This window comes from Phodopus roborovskii, unplaced genomic scaffold (genome assembly GCF_943737965.1).
Source record: "Phodopus roborovskii unplaced genomic scaffold, PHOROB, whole genome shotgun sequence".
Classification (NCBI taxonomy): domain Eukaryota; kingdom Metazoa; phylum Chordata; class Mammalia; order Rodentia; family Cricetidae; genus Phodopus; species Phodopus roborovskii.
In genome coordinates, this window is record NW_026126638.1 from 8,427,882 (window position 1) to 8,449,661 (window position 21,780).

At 39.6% G+C, this 21,780-nt stretch overlaps 1 protein-coding gene across 6 annotated transcripts in view; it reads left to right on the forward strand.

Moving 5' to 3' along the window:
• Atf7ip (activating transcription factor 7 interacting protein) overlaps window positions 1–21,780 on the forward strand; it is a 76,662-nt gene that overhangs the window by 45,558 nt on the left and 9,324 nt on the right. For 4 of the 6 annotated variants that reach the window (XM_051173147.1, XM_051173148.1, XM_051173145.1 and 1 more), the window contains exons 4-12: window positions 868–1,013; window positions 2,703–2,840; window positions 7,034–7,099; window positions 8,426–8,499; window positions 9,011–9,099; window positions 12,057–12,692; window positions 15,305–15,369; window positions 18,120–18,198; window positions 19,999–20,157. In XM_051173147.1, coding sequence (XP_051029104.1) covers window positions 868–1,013; window positions 2,703–2,840; window positions 7,034–7,099; window positions 8,426–8,499; window positions 9,011–9,099; window positions 12,057–12,692; window positions 15,305–15,369; window positions 18,120–18,198; window positions 19,999–20,157 — 1,452 coding nt within the window. The remainder of the gene's footprint in view (window positions 1–867; window positions 1,014–2,702; window positions 2,841–7,033; window positions 7,100–8,425; window positions 8,500–9,010; window positions 9,100–12,056; window positions 12,693–15,304; window positions 15,370–18,119; window positions 18,199–19,998; window positions 20,158–21,780) is intronic. The other 2 variants (XM_051173146.1, XM_051173144.1) reach the window with 1 other exon arrangement.

The window sequence follows — 21,780 nt, forward strand, 5'->3', positions numbered from 1 at the left end:
TGGAGTAGCACTGGTATAGCCATAAAGGCGTGGGGTATTAGTGTTTTAACTTTTTTGTATTTATTTTTCGAGGCAGGGTTTCACTGTTAGCCTTGGCTGTCCTAGAACTCACTGACCTGGAACACACATAGGTCTGCTTGCCTCTGCCTCCTGAGTGCTGGGAATAAATGTGTGTGCCACCACAACCTGGCAGTGTTTTAATTTTTGAAATGCTGAAAACCAGTTAAATTTTTCTCAATGATTTCATAATGTTAATGTTTGAAATAATTTTTTAAGTGAAATGTTTGAATGTCTATTCTGTGCCAATTATACTTTTGTGATATTCATTTTATTATCTGTGTGTATCTGAGCTCTTAGGACATGCTTAGAGTATCTGGTCACTGCTCAGGACTAGATGACTAGGGAATGGCTTAGTCGATGTGATTGCCATGCACCCATTTTCACAGAGAAAGAAGAATTAAATAATTCAGAATATACAAAGATAATAGAAGTCTGTGGCATAGAATGGCCAATATATGTTGTTAAAGCATTCATATGTGCTATGACATTGAACAGAGGGAAGAATATGGTAGAATTCTGTTGTTTGTGAACCTTCTCTATCTGAATGTGAGCATTTCATGGAAAGAGTGCTCCATGTTTTCAGTGTGCATTGCTAAGCAGTCAGGAAAGTTCTCCTGGCATACTGAACATGATCTCAGCTTTAAAGCTGGGCATCCTGTGCCTACTGGGACCTTCCGTCCTAAGCCTAAGAACAGTCATGCAGCGGCTGGCTGGCCGAGAGCTGCATGTGCTCACACTGTGCTGCTGAGTACTGTAGCTAAGACAGCAGACTGACTGATCAATGCGGGGCGTTTTTGTTGTTCTCAGATGAATTTTCCAGACGGAAACGCTCTAAATCAGAAGACATGGACAATGTGCAGTCCAAACGTCGGCGCTATGTAGAGGAGGAGTACGAGGCAGAGTTTCAAGTAAAGATTACAGCCAAAGGAGACATTAACCGGAAGCTGCAGAAGGTGCTGCTCCTGTCATTTCAGTGTACCGGAAGTCACTGTCTGTATGCTTCAGGGTTTCTAGCATGACCCTGTTGTTGTTCCGTGTTTACATAGCCACTCAGAACCTGAAGGCAGAGATCGTTTTTGTTAACTTCATTTTAAAATGACTCTGTTTGGCTACAATATTTTTGTTTTAAAAGATGGTAGTGATTATTAAAATAAAAGGGAGATACGATATTTCTCTTTGTTATTATAGTAAAACTGAATAGTTTTCGAGCTTTTCTCTTTCTGTATTGAACATTATTTTACAGTGCAGAAGAAACAAAGTTTATTTTAAATCTTTTTTAGTAGATTTTATTCTCTATGATAGTCTTACTGTAAGTTGGTACATTCTAAAACCCTTTTTATGTTAACGTAAAGTATGATAAAGACGAAGCTTTGGATGCACTAGGAAAAGGGAATGTTTAAAGATTTTTCCGAAATTTCTCTCTATATCTGTTATGCTAGCATACAAATATTGAAAATAATTAATGTTACATATATTTTCAAAATGTGAGAAAGGGAAGACCTCTCAGAGGGTAAATATGATGCAGGCATGAGAACCTGAGTTCTCATCCGCCACACTCACGAAAAGCCAAGTGTGGCGGTATACACCTGTAATTGTAGTGAAGACTCCTGGGCTTCAGTGACCAGCCAGTCTAGGGAGTTGGTGAACTCCACCTCAACCAGTATGAGACCCTGTCTCAAAGTGAGGTGATCATGGAAAACACTTGATGTTAACCTCTGGAGTCCATGGGCAAACATACCTGCACATGCATGTACACCACACATACCAACACCAACATGTGTTCAAAATACTTGTTTAGAGACATGAAACTCAGGCCCCTCCTCCCCTCCCCCAGTCAGCAGTTCATGGTAGCTTAGGCTGTAGCCCAGGTTGACTTTAATCTTGCTCAACTTCTAGGGATATGATTACAGGTGTGAGTCACCAAGGCTTGTTTTGTTTTTCTTAGTGTTTAGTCATGAACTAATAAACCAAAGTTCTTCCACGAAGACACAAGAACAAATAGTATACAATTAAAAAAAATTAATAAAGCAATAAAACTGTTCTTCCTGCCTAGTTCCTTTTCATGTGCATGTTGAGTTGATAATGCACGCGGTGCTGTTAGAGCTGTGAGGGCTGTGGCTCCCTGTGGCTGAGGGTTTCCATCTCTAGAACAGACTTCTCAGGGGAGGTGTATAGATAGGCTAGGGTCCTGTTTGTTGTGGTTCAGATGAAGCAATAGTTGAATTTTGAATAAACATTTAGAAATATTTTATCAGTTCTGATACTCCAGTGACATTTTTTACTGCATCTCACAAAATTGCAGTCTTTAGTGTATCAGAAAAATTTTGAAGCTGTTCGTTTTTAACAAATTTTGTTAAAGTGGGCTCAGCATAATAAGGAGGATGAGGAGAAAAATACACTTCACATTATTTTCAGAATTCCCCTCTAGAAATGTAATCCTTTGCATGGATTTCTGGTTTGAGGTAGTGGTGAATGGCAGTAGATAGCATTGCGTTTGGGATTTTATTCTTTAAATTAATTAACCTTGTTTTACTCATTAAATAAGTTCCCATTATTGTTATTAGTTCCTAGTATTTACAGTTTTTGTTTGCTGAATAGCCCTTTCATAACATTGTAACAAAGGGATTTTTTTCCCTCTTTAGGTCATACAGTGGTTACTAGAAGAAAAGTTGTGTGCTCTACAGTGTGCTGTGTTTGATAAGTCTTTGGCAGAATTGAAAACACGAGTGGAAAAGATAGAGTGCAACAAAAGACATAAAGCAGTGCTCACTGAACTTCAGGTTTGGACACTAATACTAACTTTATTCTCCGTGTTTCCTTTTCATAACTTATCATTTTCATGTATTTAAAGCAGACCGCAAAATACATTTATATTCTATATAAGTAAAAAGTGTCTGTTATTAGTTTTTGCTGGAGCCATACATAGATGCTTTGCCAACTGAAATGTATTATTTTGCAGTTGGAGACTGGAAACCCAAGATGAGGGTGCCAGCAGGTGGATTTCTCTGAGCTGTACTATTGTGAGGGAGAATAAACAGCATGTCTCTTCTCTTAGATGGTTGCTGACAGTTCTGAGGAGGCCTCATTGCCATTCTTGGCTTTACCTACATGTGTATTTTGTGTTCAAATTTCTCTGTATTTGAAGGTACCAGTTATATAAATTAGATTAGAAGGGAACTACCCCAGTCCAATAGACTTCATATTAATTGGTTATTTTGCAGTGACCCTTGGATGCTGTGGTTGCAGACTTTAAGATGTGAGCTTGGGCATAACGTAACCCACATGAGATACTGGGAAATTACCTAAATTGGTACTTAAAATAAGTAAGTTTGTCATTGAAGAAAGATTGGTAGGCAGCATACCATAGATACAAAATAATATTTGTGAAGGGTTATTGTTGTATCTATCTACTTTTTTGTGGATAGTATACTTCAGTGTTGCTAGTTCATAGTGTTGGAGAGATTACTCCGTGGTTAAGAGCTCTGGCTGCTCTTGCAGAGGACCCAGGTTCAGTTCTTAGCACCACATACTGACTCACAATTGTCTGCAACTCCAGTGGGGACCTAATACCTTATACTGGCACAAGACACATGCATGGTGTATGTACATACATGCTAGTAGAAATATTTATACACATTATTTTTTAAAAAGATGTTAGTTACTAATCCATATTAAAGAGAAGTACTGTTTTCTACATATAGTGAGGATGATCTAGGACTCTGCATAGGCATACACCACCACGCCTGGTTTTTGTGGTGTTAGGCCTCAAGCCCAGGGCCTTTTCCATGCTAGGCAAACACTCTACCAACTGAGCTCCCACTCCCCTCTCCTTGCTTAAATGCTTCCTTATTCAGTTGGTTCCTCAAACAAGATGTGTAGAATATTCTCTAATGATTCTGCAAGGAGAATGAAAAAGATTTATAAAATGATTGGTCTTTTTTATTAGTATTATAACAAACGTCTTTATTCTAATTGGCTTAAGTTCTACTTTATCAGGTAACATGTATGTAGCTTCTCCAGCTTGATTTCAGTTTTCAGTTATCATTTGTTTGGAATATCATTTTTCATCCTTTGACATTAATTCTTGTTCTGTCAGTGTGATGTGTTTCTTGCAGGCAGTAATCAGTTGGATTATTTTTTTTTCCTTCCTATTTTAATCTAATCAGCCTGTCTGTATCTTTGAACTGGAGAGTGAAGATGATTTACATTTATTACTAAGAATTATATTCTCATTCCTAGAATTCTGTCTTTTTCTATGTTCCCAGTTCCTCAGTTGATTTGAGTACTTTTTTTTCTTTCTCCCTTACTCATCTTAGAAGTTTGCTAGGTCACTATATTGAATTTATTTTATTATTTCCTAATTCTTTTTGTTTATACATGCTCATGGAACGCATTTTTTTCTAAGCTTTTGTGATTGTGACTTTCTTTTTGTGTATGTAGGATCTTCTTAATGTTTTACAATTTGTATTTAATTAGTCATGGTTTAATTTATTGTTTGTTCATCTTAGAGTGCCTTTTCCCTATTATAATTTAGAGGATAATTTTTCTGCATATTATAACCTGTTTAGTAGTAATTTACCTGAAATATGTCATTTCATGTTTTCCTGGCTTTTAGGTTTTATGCTGTAATAAAATTATAATGAATTTGCCGTTATAAGATGGCCCTTCACTTTTGTAGCTATCTGCATTATTTTTTGAGTACTCTTAGGTTTCTAATCTTTTTTTACATCAGAGTTAATTTTCTGCTATAATATAATTGAATAGATTTTTTGTGCTTTTAGTTTGCATCTCAGCTCTTTCTTACCTCAGGGATTAAGTTTGGTCTCTTAGTGAGAGTTCCTGAAAGTTGTGGCTGTGGTTCATTATTTTTTCTATTTTCCTTTATTGCTGAGTGAATATAAGATTTCCTTACCTTGTTTTCAATCCCTGATATTCTTTCTTCTGATTGATGTCCTTAAGTGATGCATCCCACTGAGTTTAAAAAAAATTTTATTCACCTTTTTATTTCTATTTCCATGAACTGTATATTATTCTTGAGAATCTTTGTTTTTAAATTTGAATTTGTTATCTAAATACCAAATGTGCTTTGTTTCATTTAACTTAATTTTTTCATTGAGGTGATATTTCTTTTCAAAATTAGATTTTTTGATTCTTTGGCATTTCAATCATTTTGTTTGTCCTTGGGTTCAGTCATTAAAATGTCATTAACTTTTGGCAAACTCTTATGTGTCTGTGTTTTCTACTGTTCTGTGTCTGTTGATTGATACTTCTGGTTTCATGATTTAGCTGACTGCTTTCCTTTGAGGCTTCAGTCTCTCTTGAGAAGAGAGTATACCACAGTAACAGTTACTCTTTAAAGAAAGAAAACTCCATGCTTAAATTTTATTTATTTATTTACTTATTTATTCATGTATTTTGTGTGTGTTTATGTATGTATATGTGTGTATGTACGTGCATGCATACATACATGGTGCACATATGGAATCAGGACAGCTTGCAGAGGTAGACTCTCTGTTATGTGGGTCTGGGGGATGCAAGTGCTGAGCCATCTTGCACAACAACATCCTTAAATGTTGTAAAATATCAGAGAAACAACATCTGTTCTCATACTTAGGGTAGAAGAGCAAAAACCCAGGACATATATGATAAACTCAGGACTTTAAAATAAAGTCATAGTTAATTAGAAATAGAAAAGGAAATAGGGAAAGGACAGAATAGGAGAAGCAAATCATGAAAGACAGGGATAACATGCTGTGCAGGTATGAGAAACTTCAGTGAGTGGTAAACACACACATACACACACACAGAGAGAGAGAGAGAGAGACAGGCAGACAGACAGACAGAGGTTGCTGAGCCTAGCAAGAGAGAGAGACACGCACCCACAAAGGGATACAGAACAAAGCAAAAGCAAGCAGAAGGTCAGTTGAAGAGAGAGTTTAAGAATGTTCTGAGGTGCTTTCCCCTAAGCTTGTTAGTTGGCAGTTCACTTGCTTCAGAAGGTAGAGTGTTAATGAACTTGTTTTCTCTGTGAATTCCAAACAGGTTAGACCTTAAAGGATAATTTATAAAACCTCATCTGCCCTGTTGTAGTCAGTAAAGCCTTTCTGAAAAACATTTCCTCACCCAAAGTTCCACTTCTGTGAATGACCCACATGAAAGAAATATTCTGAAAGAACGAAGCTGTCAAGCCACCAATTACAGCCTTATATGACTGTAGCAGGGCACTGGGAAACAATCGCCTTATTCAGTAGAAAAAAAAAAATATTTAAATTTAATCAGCCCCTACTACAGCCATTGTCAACCTGTAGGGGTCACATATAATATCCTGCATATCTGGTATTTACATTATAGTTCATAACCATAGCATAAATTATAGTTATGAAGTAGCAGTGAAATAATTTTATGGTTGGGGGTTTACCACAACATGAACTATTTTTTTTTTTTTTTTTGTTTTTGTTTTTTGAAGGATTTGCCTGCATGTATGCCTGCATGCCATAAGAGGGCACCAGGTCCATGAGGAACTGTATTAAAGGGTTGCAGTGCTGGGAAGGTTGCTCTAGTACAAAAGATCACATACATACAAATGAGTCAGTACAATACTTAGATATCCAAGTAGTTTTGTCAAGGGGTCTCTTAGGATTTGCATGTATGCCCTACATGCCTGTGTTTTCAGTAACAAAGCTAAGTGTGATTACAACCATTTTGAAAAATAACTGCAAATAAAATCATACATATTCCAAAATATTCTGCTGGAAAGTAAACACACCTTGTGGGTAAGGGCAAGCTGGTCTATTAGTATTTACACTTGGCAGTTATTTCAGGAACAACAGTGGGTTTCCTATGATTTTCTATGTTTTCCAAGTATGTATTTTACAATCAGCTTGTTTTACTTTGTTCTGAAGAGCCTATTATCTTTAGATTTCTCTTGTGTATAGCAGACTTTTAAGTTACTTGACTTTTGTTTGTTTTCTAGGCCAAAATAGCCAGATTAACCAAACGTTTTGGAGCAGCCAAAGACGATCTTAAGAAAAGACAAGAAGTAAGCATTGCTGTTCTAGCTGTGTTTGTAGCCTTAGTGTCTATTGCTGTGAAGAGATTCCATGACCATGGCAACTCTTACAATGGAAAACCAATTGGGGCTGGACTACAGTTGCAGAGGTTTAGTCTGTTATTGTCATCATGGGAAACATGGTGGCACATTGGCAGACATGATGCTGGAAATTTCTACATTCTGATGGACAGGCAGCAGGAAGAGAGAGGGACACTGGGCCTGGCTTGAGCATTTTAAAACCTCAAAGCCCACCCTCAGCTTCTTCCAACAAGGCCACTTCTCTTAATAGTGCCACTTTCTGGTGCCCAAGCATTCAGATCTTTGAGCCTATGTAATACATTCAGTCCCAAAGTCCCCATAATCTATAACAATCCCAATACTGTTTAAATGTCCAAAGCTCAAAGTCTCTTCTAAAACTCAAGGCAATCTCTTTTAAGTGTAACACCCTGTAAAATTTAATAAAAAACCAGATCACACACTTACAACAAACAATGGCACAGGGATATATATATATATATATATATATATATATATATATATATATATATATACATACATACATACATACATACATACATACATACATACATACATTCCAAAAGGAAGGAAAGGGGGTATAGTGAGGAAACAGTGGACCAATGCAAGACTGAAAATCACCTGGACCAAGTCCAGACTCTGCACTCCATGTCTGATGTCAAAGCGCTTTTCAGATCTCCAGCTCCTTTCAGCTTTGTTGACTGCGACACACTTCTCCCTCTTGGGCTGGTGCCACCCCTCATAGCAGTTCTCCTTGGCAGGTGTACCATAACTCTGGCATCTTAACATCACCCCACAGCTTCATGCAGTGTCTTCTCTGGGCCTACATGGAGGGGCACCTGTGCCACGTGCCTATCCTCAGTGGCTTTTCTTAGCTGCAGAGGGGGTTTCCACAACCTCTTACACCCTTGACTCCAAGGCCAGAAGAAGCATGTATATGGTCAAAGCTGGCATTGGGGTTGGAACATGGACCCCTCATTCAGTTACATCTTCACCATCTTTCTGCTTTCGATTGCTTCTTTCACTGCCTAAGCTTGGCTATTCTGGAACTTACTCTGTAGACAAGGCTGGCATTTTGACAGTAAGAGAAAATTTGAGGTTTATGAAGAAAACTTTCCACAAGAAAATAGGAAAAGACAAAAGTAGTGATGTCTGACCTGCAGTGTTTTTTTATTGTGTTAAATAAGGGATCAAATACTGATTAAATATTTGAATGTCTCTTTTAAAAAACAATTCCTATATATTGAGTTTTATTTTTTACTTTTCCCCCTCTTTCAGAGCCCCCCAAACCCACCTATATCACCAGGAAAGCCTGCCAGTGATATCAGCAGCAATAACAATGTGACCTACAGGTAAGAACTGTGGTTGGTTTGTCGTGCTTAACTTAGCAAGGTTCTGGTTTAGTCTTGGCAGCCATGCGTGAGTCATGTCATAGTTGCTTTTTCTATTTCGCTCTCTCTCTCTCTCTCTCTCTCTCTCTCTCTCTCTCTGTCTCTCTTATATATATGATTGTTTTTGTTAATTATTGGAATGTTTTCTTTTGTAGAGACTTTCTTTTTGCTTTTGCAGTGTTGAGAACTAAATCTAGGGGCCACCCTTCCCCTAAACCCTACATATTTCTTTAAGAACATGTCATTAATCGTTTTTAGCAATTGAAAACTGCTTTGGTCAGTGATGAGAATGTGCCTAGGGACTCTTCAGCAGTGTTCTCTGACATGGCAGTCTGTGCACCAACTGGCTTCAGGCGTAGGCTGCAAAATACCATATCTTACCCTTTCCCACCAGGGCCACTGTTTTTCCTGTGCTTGGGTGGGTTCCCCTAGGATGGCGTAGCCATTGACTGTACATGTATCTGTTTCATAGAAATGCAGGCACAGTACGGCAGATGCTGGAGTCCAAAAGAAATGTTAGCGAGGGTCCAGCACCATCCTTTCAAACTCCTGTGAATACAGGTAACTTGTTTCTGTAATACCAAAAATCCATTTTCTTGGGCCCTAACATCTTTGGTTCTCTTATATTCTTTTGTGGTTGGAAATGGGTTAGAAAACAGGGCACTTTGTCATAAAAATGAATACATTTAAAAATGATTTCGGATTATAAACAAGAATGCATTGACATTCCTAGTGTAGTACTTCTCAGACTTTCTCATGTCTGGGCCCTTTTACAGTCTCATGAAATTACTAAGAACTCTAGAGAATTTTTGAGTTACGCTAATTGGTATTATCAATTGAGTTAAAATACAACTTTAAGGACTTCTGTTCACTTAAAATTAATAATAAGCCTAGAGGCAGCCGAATGTCTATGAGTTTGAGGCCAGCCTGGTCTACATAGTGAGTTCTAAGACAGCCAGGGCTGCATAGTGAGCCCTTGTCTTGAGTAAACAAAAGCCACACAGAAATAAATTGTGATAATCTTATAATATGTACACAAAGAAACTTTTTAAAAATAGAAAGTAACTGTATTTTTTAAAAAAAATAATCAGTGATGGGGCAGAGATCTGAGTTTCATTTCCAGAACCCACACTAAATAAATAACTGAAAGCAACCACCACACTTGGCTGTCCCAGTGCTAGAGAGGGGAGTCAGGCTCTGTCCAGCCAGCCTATACGGTGAGCTGCAGGCCAGTAAAGACCCTGTCCCAACAAAGGGAAAGAAAGGGAGATGGAGTGGCTGCCACTAAGATACAGAAGATTGTGTGTGTGAAGATGTCAATGAGTAAATAAAAATACTGAAAGACAAAGGTCAATGGCACCAGAGCAATGACACTCGAGCTCTCCTCTGACCTCCACATGCTAATGTACACACATGAACATATGTGGTCATGTGTAAATATCCCAGTGGAAACTGGGATGTGTAACCTTTACATATTTCTTTAAAATCTTGGTTTAGATGTTAAATAGCTAAAGCTGGCTGGATTTGTGTGTCTGTAGCCTGCTTTCAGCGTCTTCCAGTCTACTGACTTCATATATGAAAAGGTACCCACCTTTGATGCTAGCTCCATGGGCCTAGGGCAGAGTAGAGTCAGAAGTCATATGCTTTCTCATTGTTCTTGTAAGTCACTCTTTCCAGAAAGTGGGTCCTGCTAGGCATTGTAAGTGCAGGCCCGTAATCCCAGAGCTCATCAGGCTGTGCAGGTAGATGGTAAGTTCAAGGCCAGCCTGTGATTTTATTTGAGGATGGGACATGATAAACGTTGTACTTTTTATTACTGCTTTATGGACATTTTAAAATGAAATTTACTTTTTTAAATACTATAATAAGCATTTGCTAGGGAAGATGTTAGCGTGTGACAGGAGAACCTCTCTCTATACTACCTTGGAATTTGTAGTTTTCTCCTTACCAGCTTCCTTTTCCATTGTTTATCACCATGGTATATAAATATTACATGGAACCTTCCATTCATAATTTATGTCTTATTTTATTATTGTTTACTATGTCTAATTTCCAAATTAGTGTACAGTTTCTAATTATTATCATGACCTTTCAGTGAGTTGTGAATGTATTTAAAACAGTTGTCTGCTGAGATCATAATGGAGTTGAGAAATTCTTGTCAGCTTCTAAGGCCATAGTTGTTTTACTATTGTTAATAGTTACTCAGCATGTTACTCCTGAGTGTGTTGTGTTCGTGTGAGCAGAGCTATGGCTTTGTGACCTATGCAAACTGTAGTAAATAGAATTGTGTAGGATATTGAATGACAGCTATTTACTGCTTTACTAGTATTACCAATAGTTTACTGTAAACTGATAGTGCCTTTTTATGCTTATAGTGGCTGCATATATATATATATATATATATATATATATATATATTTATATATTTACTGTCTCTTGACCCATTGATTGATATGTCCCAGCTAGATTTGTACAGTCTTGTAATCATACAGCATTGGAATTATGTAATGACACATTTTTCAAAACATACCCTTGTTGTTAAGGGTTACATGGCTGCATAGGAACAAACACAGTGTGTGTAAAATTCTCTGTTCTCTGTCTTATGCATCACTGGGAGTCTTAGGGTATAATGGCTACAGATAGGGACTTGCTGGACTAAGCCAGTAGGCACTCACAATTGACCACATAGTGCAAAAGTCGAATGTCTCATTATTATTATGAAAATAGCTCTGACTTTGTAAACTGCATGCAAGCTTCCCAGGAAACTAGAGTATCTCTCTGCTCTCACCGATGATTACTCCTCTGGTGTACCTATGATTTTGGAAAGACTAGATATCTGAGTAGTCACTTAAGTTGTATTTTAAACCTGTGCCAATGAGACTTAACCTAAGAAGTTGAGTCATAAGCTATTGTCAGTCCCTGTGGTCAGCACTTACTCTTTTCCCTCTTCGGTTTGTTCCGTTTCTTAATTCATCTCCATTTTTACTTAGTGTTCTCCTCTGTCTCAGCAGTGTTTGTAGAGTCTCCTCTAAGGGGCCCTGCTCCCCAGTTGAGTTCTTTCCTAGGAACTCAGGAAGACAGCGGTCAGCTTCACTCACTAATGGCCAGGGCTTTCCAGATTTCCTACCTGAGCCCGATAGCGTTGATGTATAAGGCAGTTACAATGTTTAGAATGAGGTTTAAAAAATAGCTGCCTATTTTTACTTAGTTTTCAGTATTTTTTAGTTGTTTTCCCAGTTCCTCTGATGTGAATGTTGTCATTTTCAAGAACTGTTTTGCTATTGAGATAGCAATCTTGTATATTAACATTAAATCATGTGGCATTTTTATAAAGAAAGCAAGTGTACATGCAAAAGTGCCTCTAAACATTTCAGGGTTTTCAAACTTGAGAAATTTTTGTGATGGTTTTCTGTATGAAATATATATTGAATTTGTGACTTATTTTTTGCTAATAAATTAAGGTAGCCCTGTAGACTGAGACTTGTGTTTTTTGTTTTTTTTTTTTTTTTTCTCTGTAGTGTCTTCAGCCAGCCTTGCCACTCCTCCAGCAATGGTCAGTAGTCAGCCTAAACTGCAGCCTTCAGCAAGCTCAGGTTCCCTGCCGGCAGCATCTCTTCTTCCCGCTCCCAGCACAGCCACAGTAGTTGCCACTACTCAGGTGCCTAGTGGAAACCCTCAGCCTACAATCTCCCTGCAGCCCTTGCCAGTGATTCTGCACGTCCCCGTTGCCGTGACCTCTCAGCCTCAGCTCCTACAAAGCCATCCAGGGACTATCGTGACGAATCAGCCGTCTGGCAGCGTTGAATTCATATCTGTGCAAAGCCCACCGACAGTGAGTGGGCTTACCAAAAATCCAGTGTCCTTGCCACCCTTGCCAAACCCCACTAAACCAAACATTCCGTCAGTGCCCAGTCCTAGTATTCAGAGGAACTCTTCTGCCACTGCTGCGCCCTTGGGGACAACGCTGGCTGTACAGGCCGTCCCAACTGCGCATTCTATTGTGCAGGCCACAAGGACTTCTTTACCCACAGTAGGCCCGTCAGGACTGTATAGCTCATCAAACAATCGCGGCCCAATACAGATGAAAATCCCAATATCTGCTTTTAGCACTTCATCTTCTGCAGAACAAAATAGCTCTGCCACCCCAAGAACTGGTAAGTCGGTTTGCTTAGTAACAGAAACAAAAGCTCTTTCCAGCATCATTGGGAAAATGGGGTAATTTCCTGAATCCCTAATGATAAACGGCACTGTTGAAGTGGGGCGTGAGAGAGGTTGGTCTGACTGGGCTTTCTTACTGAGGGGTAGGGTTTGTATCACTTTGCGGGCTCTGTCACAGTTTCATCCAGGTACACAACATGTAATAGTTCAGGATTACTCATTACTTCAAAAAAGTAATCACAGGTGATTTCGGCCAGTAGTTACTCTCCTGTGCCTGCCCTGTCTCATCGCCCCATACCCTTCCCAGTCTGAAAGAAATTTTGGTTGGGAAGCTAGCATTTATTTCTAGTTTATTTTTTTAGTAATTATCTCATTTTGGCAGTTTTTATATGTGTTATTTTTAATTTCTTTTTATAATAGATTAGGTGGGCCAGGACAACTGAGTAAATACATTTTAAGTATCTCATTTTAGAAGTGTATTGCAATATATGACTAGGAAGTGGTGGCATGCACCTTTAATTCCAACCCTTGGGAGGAAGAGTCAGGTGGCAGAGTTTGAGGCCAGCCTGGTCTACAGAGAGAGCGCCTGGATAGCCTGGACTACACAGAGAAATCTTGTCTCAAAAATTAAAAAAAAAAAAAAAAAATCTTTGACCATGCCTAATTTCAGGGATGCCTTAAATGTTAGTAAAGTGGTCATTTGTCCTTTTAGACTACCCATAATTTAATCTGGAATCAAGTGGCAAATTTTTGATGAATATGAAAAGTGCAGTTAAATTATATATACCCTTATAACATTGTTATAAATTAATTAGTAGGTCATATAACTAAAACTTGCCATGTCTTTTTATATACATAACATTTAATTAATAAAATATGTGCTACATAACTAGATTACATTTGTACATCTTTGTTACAGGTCATTGTATCCTTAATGGATTTTAAGTAAACAGTTTTGTTTATCATGAAGTAGATACAGGTCAAATGGTACTTTATTCCTTCAAGAAATAATTGTTGTTTGTAATTTTCTAAAGTCCTGGAGGCACATAGAAACATGTAAGGTAGTCCTAACTCTATAGATTAAATATGCAGCCTTGCCATTAAATAAGTAGTTTTAAATGTAATAACTATTAAAGTAGGCTGTTTTCTTTAAGAAGATGTAAAGGGTGACGAGAGTCCTTGAGCTAGACAGAGTCCTGGGCTAGACAGGATATGGGGAACTGTAACATACACAGTTCTTCAGAGTATGGAGGATGTGGTATCATGATTATTGACTAAAATGTGAAAAATGGTTTAATAGAAATAACAATGAATTTAGGGCAACCAAATGATGAGGCAGGAACAGTGCCTTAGAAGAAGAGATGGGAACATGAAGGTTCGTTCGGAAGAGAACGAAGTACTCTAATTTGATGATCATCTCTTGATAATTTGTTAATGTAAGATTAGATAGCAAGGGCTGCAGAGATGGGTGGCTCAGCAGTTAAGACTGGCTGCTCCTCCAGAGGACCCAGGTGTCCGGATTCCTTACACCCAGAAAGCAGCTCAGACTCATTTAACTTCAGTCGCAGGGGACCCGTGCCTTCCTCTGGACTCTTTGGGTACCAGCACATGGTGCTCAGGCATCCTTGAAACAAAACACCTCCACAAAAAACCAATCATGTTTTAACACAAAGATTAACACTAAGAGAAATGTTAAATTTAAAGATGGTTTGGACTTGCTTTTTAAATGTGTATGTCTGTATGAGGAGGACAGAGGGTGTCAGTTTGCCTAGAGCTGGACTTGTTCATTATGAGCTACTTGATAGGGGTGTTGGAGATTGAATTCTGGGTTTTCTGCAGGAACAGTCTGTGCTCCTAGTTTGGTCTTCTAAAACCTTCAATGTTCATCTCATTTAGTAAGCTGGCTATTAGGGGTTGATTTGTAAGGGAGTTATGCAGTTGTATAGAATTTATTAAACACCTCATTCCAGAATATGGGGAAACTGGAGTTTAAATAACACTAAGCAGTTACTCCTTCACCCATAATTTCCTTGGAGTTTCTACAGGCACTCTGCCTCACATTTCTACTCATGTAATTATTCAGACCTACCATAGATTATCCACCAAGCAGGTAATTAAATAAAAGATTTTTTTTTAAGCTAAAATTTCACTTCACATCTTGGTTAATTTTGTTGATTCATAGAGCATAGATGGTTTCTAACTTTCTACTTTGAGCAGTAGCTCAGGTGGATAGTAGAAGGGAGAAATGCACTGAGACTGAAAAGTGCTGCATTAAAAGTTGAGGGAAATTGCTGGGCTGTGGTGGCCCACACTTTTAATTCCAGCACGCGGGAGGCAGAGGCAGGTGGATCCCTGTGAGTTTAAGGACAAGCTGGTCTACTGAGTGAGTTCCAAGACAGCCAGGTCTGTTACACAGACAAACCTCGTCTTGAAATAGCAGCAACAACCAAAACAAACACAGAACAGCAGAAAACATAGTTAAGGGGATTTTTAGCCTGTAGTTAAAAGGGCAGGGCATATTGAAAATCTAGAGGAAAAAATATTGTCACAACAGTTTTGTGAAAAATACATGTGTTAAATTCTTTTTTTTTCTTTGTTTAATTCTCAGAAAACCAGACAAACAAAACGGTAGATTCTTCTGTTAGTAAGAAAGTGGCAGATAGCACATCACAGGTAAGACTGTCCTCTTTCCCTCAGGGTTGTTATGATCAACAGAAAGTTCATTTTTCCTTACATCATTAATTGCAGGTAGTAGGTTTTTGGGGGATTTTGTTGTTTGTTTGCCCAGGCTGGTCTCAAACTCATGAATATAAGCTGTCTGTTCCTTTCCCTTCTTTTCTTCAGGAGACCTTTGTTGTATTTTATTTTAGTGGATTTTAATAAGGTCATCAGCATTTGGATAAACTGTTCAGTGTAGCGTGTCTCCTTGTCCCTCTGTGTAGCGTGTACCTTTCCTGTTTGTATTCAACATTTCCTTTTCATTGTTGATTTCATTGGCGCTGTTGGGATTACATGAGAGTGCATTTGTAGTGCTCTGCTTGAAGTTCATCGGAACTTTTCCATTTGTAAATGTTTTCCTTCAGATTTTTTGGGGGGATGTCATCATTTCTTTACATCCTCAGCTTTTCTTCCCCTCACCTAAAAGATCTTATGACATGCATTTGTTTGGGGGAGTAGCAGGGTCCACAGGGAGATTAGCGGACAACCAGTGGAATCAGTTCTCTGAAGTGTAGTTTAGCTAGGTCCTGGGGGTGCACCTCAAGTTCTGGTAGGCCTGGCGCCAAGAGCCTTTGTCTGCTGAACCGTCCAGCTGGCCCTCCACCAGCTTTTTGTTGAGCTGCATTAATTCCAGTGGTTCAGTAATTCTTTTTGTTTTATTCTCTGTTCCTTGGACTGGAAAAATTCTGTTGATGGACCATCAATTTCATGGAGTTTATCCGCATCTTAGAAACTGCCTTGGAGCCCAGCCAGATGATTTTTAATATATTTGATATTTATTCTTTGAGAATTTTATGAATGTATACAATGCATTTTGATCACATGCACTCCAAACTCCTGCTAAGTCTCCCACATGTCCCTCCCAATTACTGCTGCCCATATGTGCGTGGAGGTGGGGTTAACACGCCAGCGGCCGCACCCTCGTCCGGTAGCCATCAAGTGCTACTAATGCCTTAGCTAGGGTGGGGCCCCACGGACCCTTCTTTACTCATGTTTGAGTTTGACTGGCTGGATCTTAGGGGCTCTTGCTGTAGGTTGTCACAGCCATGTGTAGTCGTTACTGAAGCTGCTGTGTCGTGTCTGAAGACAGTCCCAGCACTCCTCCTGTCCTTTGGCTCTCTGTTGTTTCCAGCTCCTGTCCCAGGCATGCTCAGCCTTGGATGGATTGCAGATTGTCGCACTTTCGGCTGAGCACAGTCTCTCAGTCTTTAGCTGTGTATAACAGCCACCCACTGCCAAGAGAAAGTTCTCTCACCAGAATCAAGAGCAGTAAAAATGCAAATATTTAGAAGACAGTTTAGCAAACAACAAGAGTGTGTTCAAGTTTGCCCCACGCCACACCCTCCCCGCCCCCACAAAATTTGACCAGGTTTATAATACCAGTCACACATTGTCTTCTGTGGGGGCAGGACTCAATAGTCAAGTTTGATTATTTCTGTAGCAATAATGTCATTGTTGGGCTATCCCCATCACATTACTACTATTTGTGCCAGTGGGGATGTCACATCTTGCCTGGAAGATCAGTATTGTGGCATGCAGGTACCAGTACTAGGTAGACCAGTGATATCTTCCTCTCCCAGTGGCCAGCATACCTGCCAGGACTATGAAAGAAGACAGTGAGGAAGTTTCCAGTCAGTTCCAACTTGGTATCTTCATGTCCTATAACCAAAGTATGGGTGTCTTCAACAATGTTCTCTTACCATGTAGTTATGCTAAACAAAGAAGAGCAAAGGTAATAGACTGTGTTGCTTCGGGGTCATCCATGGCCGTTAATCCTGCATGGCACAAAATTTTATTTAATAACTCATGTCTCCTGGGAGGGACATTGTCCACCTAAGCAGGGTACATCCATTCAAATTCCCTTTTCTTTATGTTTTTTAATTTTTAAATTATTTTAGTGAGTTTTCCATAAGGCCTTTTCATATATCCTTAGGTTTGTTTGTTTGTTTGTTTGTTTGTTTTGAGACAGGGTTTCTCTGTAGCTTTGGAGTCTGTCCTGGAACTCTCTCTGTAGACCAGTCTGGCCTCAAACTCACAGAGATCCACCTGCCTCTGCCTCTGTCTCCCAAGTGCTGGGATTAAAGGCCAGCACCATCAATGCCCAGCCTCCTTAGTTTCTTTTAACTTGCTCTTTATCCCTCCCTCTTCTCTGATCTCTCCCAACCCACCTACTGCAACTAATTTTTTTTTAAAAAAGAGATTTAAGCTATTTTTATATTTTACTAGGGAGGACTGTTTTTGAGAAAGTTCTCACTATATAGCTCTGAATGTCCTGGAACACATTATGTTATAGTTATTTTTATGTAACTTAGAATTTTGTTACAAAGTATTTGAAAATTAGGATGTGTTGCAATAATTAGTATTTTTATGTTTTATTTATTGTTTATTGGTAGTTGTATGTATATGAGTGCTCATGTGCTAAAATGTGCAAGTGGAGGCCTGGTCGACAACTTGTGGGAGGAAATGAACTCTTTTCTGTCACCATGTGACTCCCAGAGCTTAAACTTGGTCAGGCTTGGCAGCAAGTGCCTTTACCCACCAAGACATCGTCCAGCTCTGAGTTTGAACTCACTGGTGCGCTGTGCCCTGTCAGACTGTTGAGGTAAAGGCACGTGGGGGCCTGGCTTGCACTAGGCTCTACCCCTTTTGCTCTAACTTGGTATTTGCCAGTTCCATTAGAGAATCAACCAGGTTTTGCTTTTCAGAGTGGGAAAGCTTCTGGCAATGATTCAAGCGGTGTCATTGACCTCACGATGGACGATGAAGAGAGTGGAACTTCACAAGGTACTTAAAGAAATGCTATGATGACATCTCCCTCTTAATATTTGGTGATATTTTGGGAAGGTAAAGTTGATGCATTAGAATTCAGAAACACCAGTAAAACCCTGAATGAAGATGAGCAAGGTATAGTAGAAAGCAGCAGTTAGAGGGCCTCCCTTATGCCTCCCAGCACCATTGCTGTCTGTGAATCCTCACCATCATCTAGAGGTGAAGGAACCTTAGGAAGCACCAGAATCAGCAGGAGACCCAGGCATCAAGTCCTTTGCTTGCTCTCTTGGTCCCCTCCCCCTTCCCCTCTCTCTCCCCTCCCCCTTCTGTCTTCCCTCTACTCTCTCTTCTAGTGCAGAGACTTTTAAGTGTATGTCCATTTAATTTTGATCTTTAGAATTTATTTCCTTTAGTGCTATGAAATAAAAATCAAAATTTAATAACCAGTCTCATCAATCATCCCTAATAATTTTCTTAGTTGCAGTATTCAGAAACTAAATTGGGTAGCTACTAAGCCGTATTCTTGGATTCGTGAATAAATGCTCCTTGGTTAATTCTAATGGGGAAAGTCCTGAATTCAGAGGTTCATCATCACCAGCACCATCGTCTTCATCAATGTACACTAATGTAGTCCCTACTGTGGTGATTTATAATGTAAATCTCCAGTCATGATTCAAAGTATAGTGTTATCAGACTTCTTTGGCTATCCATGTTCTTGTTCATAGACTTACATTAAACCATGATGATAATGTATGCATTTGGAAAGATCAAATGCTAATTGTTTTATCTTGAAATCAATAAACTTAACAAGCAAAGGTTTAACAAAGTCGTGTTTTAGGGTATAAGACAGTTGATTTGGGAGAAATAAGATTGAGTCAATGTAGTTAACTTTGGTCACCATAGAGCTGTGTACAGCCGACGTTCAGTTGAGACAACCATCCTGGCTGACCTCATGAAGGTGTGGGATGCACTTGTCCGATGGTGATTTGAGACTTTCAAATCGTCATTTCCCTTTCAGTGGTGTTCAGTTTGCTTTTGTAGATTGATTTGGCTCTCAGAACTTCTTAGAGAACAAAAATAAGTACTGAAGTAGGATGCTGGGAGGGCAGAACTGCCCTTGAGTCCAGGTATCCCAGCTGCTAGCATGCTGAACTCTTGGGGCTGCCTTCATTGCCTGGCCTCTGGGTCATGTGGATTCTCCCATCAGAAGTACATTGTTCTGTTGGGACAAGCTGAGTGAACCACAACTGTCAACTATATTTTAATGAGAAATTCCATAGTATCATCTCCCGTAGAACATAGTCAGCTGATACTCTTCATAGGGTACCATCCAAGTGCTTTCTAATGTTAGGTTTGTCTGAGATGTAGACATTTATTTTGTAGGCCATCAGAGACCCTTTTGATACTTCCAGCCTTTGTACTTTAAGAAACAGTGGTGATGAGCAGGCACTTAATACAAATCGAAGCAGCTCTAAGTAATTGAAGTTTAAGGTCAGGGACAACCATCAGTTCACATCTAGGAGATTGTCTGTGAAACATTCTACGTATAAATACGTAGAAATGCATTTTTGCAATGAAGTGATCCTACTCAGTAAGGTTCTTGCATTGAAAAATAAAACTCTGTTCCTCTAAAAGTGTCAATGAGAGTCCACTAAGAAGCACCGGTGGAGTATTTGAACTTAACAAGAAAAGAAAGAACTTGTTTCTGAAGAGGAGAATTGATGTGCAGGTGCAAGCAAAGTTCCCAGTAAAGGCAGGCAGGCCTGTGCTGCTTGTGTTGCCTGTCGTCAGCCATGTATCTTATGTTTTAATTAGCAGATCCCAAAAAGCTAAGTCATCCTTCTGCACCGACTATGAGCACTTCTCAGCCCATGTCTCGACCATTGCAGCCCATTCAGCCGGCACCGCCTGCTCAGCCATCTGGGGTGCCGACGAGTGGACCATCTCAAACAACTATCCACTTACTGCCCACAGGTAGTTTTTGCTAAGTCACAGAGCAGGAACGTTAGTTTGTGTATAGACAGTGTGGTTATGGAATTGTGTGAAGAATCAACAAAACCTTACTAACTATTATACTTTCAAGAGAATGTTTGTGCTTTTGAACGTGTGATGTGGCCTGGCTTGGCTCATTGAGCAACCTAGGTAGAGGATAATTCTGACACTTTATCTGTGTCATTGTCATTAGTTGCTCAACAGAGCAGATATAAACCATTTGCCTCTCTGGAAAGGCTACTTGTAATGATTTTGTTCTGAATATAACCAAGAAATTTCAGTGATTAGTGTATATGGTGCGCGCGCGTGTGTGTGTGTGTGTGTGTGTGCGCGCGCGCGCACGCATGTGCGTATGTGTGTGTGTGTGTGTGTGTGTAATGTGTGTGTGTGTATTAGTTTGTATATATTTGGAGGTTTAACCTAAGGCCTTAAGCTTGCTAGGTAAGCAGCCGCCTGATGGGCATGTCCTTCTGTATACATGTTTCTCTTATTGATTGATGAATAAAACACTGATTGGCCAGTAGCCAGGCAGGAAGTATAGGCAGGGCTACAAGACGAGAATTCTGGGGAGAGATGCAGAGATAAGTGGCCATGGGGAGACACTATGCAGCTATGGGGAAGATAGGATGTGCTGGATGTTCTCTGGTAAGATAAGGCCATGTGGAAATAATAGGAATGCGTTAATAATTAAGAGAGAGGTAGCTCGTAAGAAGCCTGAGCCATTGGTCAAGCAGTTTATAATTAATATAAGTCTTTGTGTGTTTATTTGGGGCAAAGTGGCTGTGGGACCAGGAGGAACAGAAACACTGTCTATAGGCTACCACTGAGGCAGGCTCTGAAGCTCAAGCTAGTTCTAACCAACCTACCACCTTATCAAGAAGTTCATGCTAATGTTTTTCCTGGTTTTCAAGAGTTTGTAGCCTATTTCACCTAAGCTGTTTAGAAGTCAACCAAGGCAGTATGACTTCTTGCAAATTAGGTTATAGCTCAGAGATTTGTCTGCAGAGTGCTTCCACAAACATTCTTGTGTGGAAGGAAGACATAACTAAGTGTGATTTCAGTGTGAAATTGTTGAGCTTGTTCTTGGTGTGGTAAGTAAATTCTGGTTGAGTGTGGTGACAGCGGAACTTCTGCCCTTCAGAATCTTGATGTGGCCTCATACCCTGCAGCTCCGGCTGCTGTCTATCCTGCTGCCATTTCTAGCCAAAACATGTGCTTATGTAACTATTTCCTGTATAGATGTTTGATGTTGGTCTTCCTATTTAAATGCCATTTTTCTATCTAAGTATAGCCACTATGGCATTCAACCCTTAGCTGTTCTGTGTCTCTTTACCTCGATCCAAAGTTAGGGTGACAGTTACCTAATTCATAGTTTAGAAGGAAGAGTTACTATACAAGCAGATACATTGGCAGTTGCCATCAGATGCTGACACACCTCACTCCCTCCCCACCCCTGGTTGGGGCCGTAGCCTCCTTTATGTAGTATTGGATGGGTCTGTCCTTTGAGCTTTGCTGGCTGTTTCTCTCCGTCTGCTGAGTTGATGAGTGAGGCTAGGTGCTGCTTGGTAGGTTTCATTGAACTTGTTCCTTATTGGTACAAAGTGG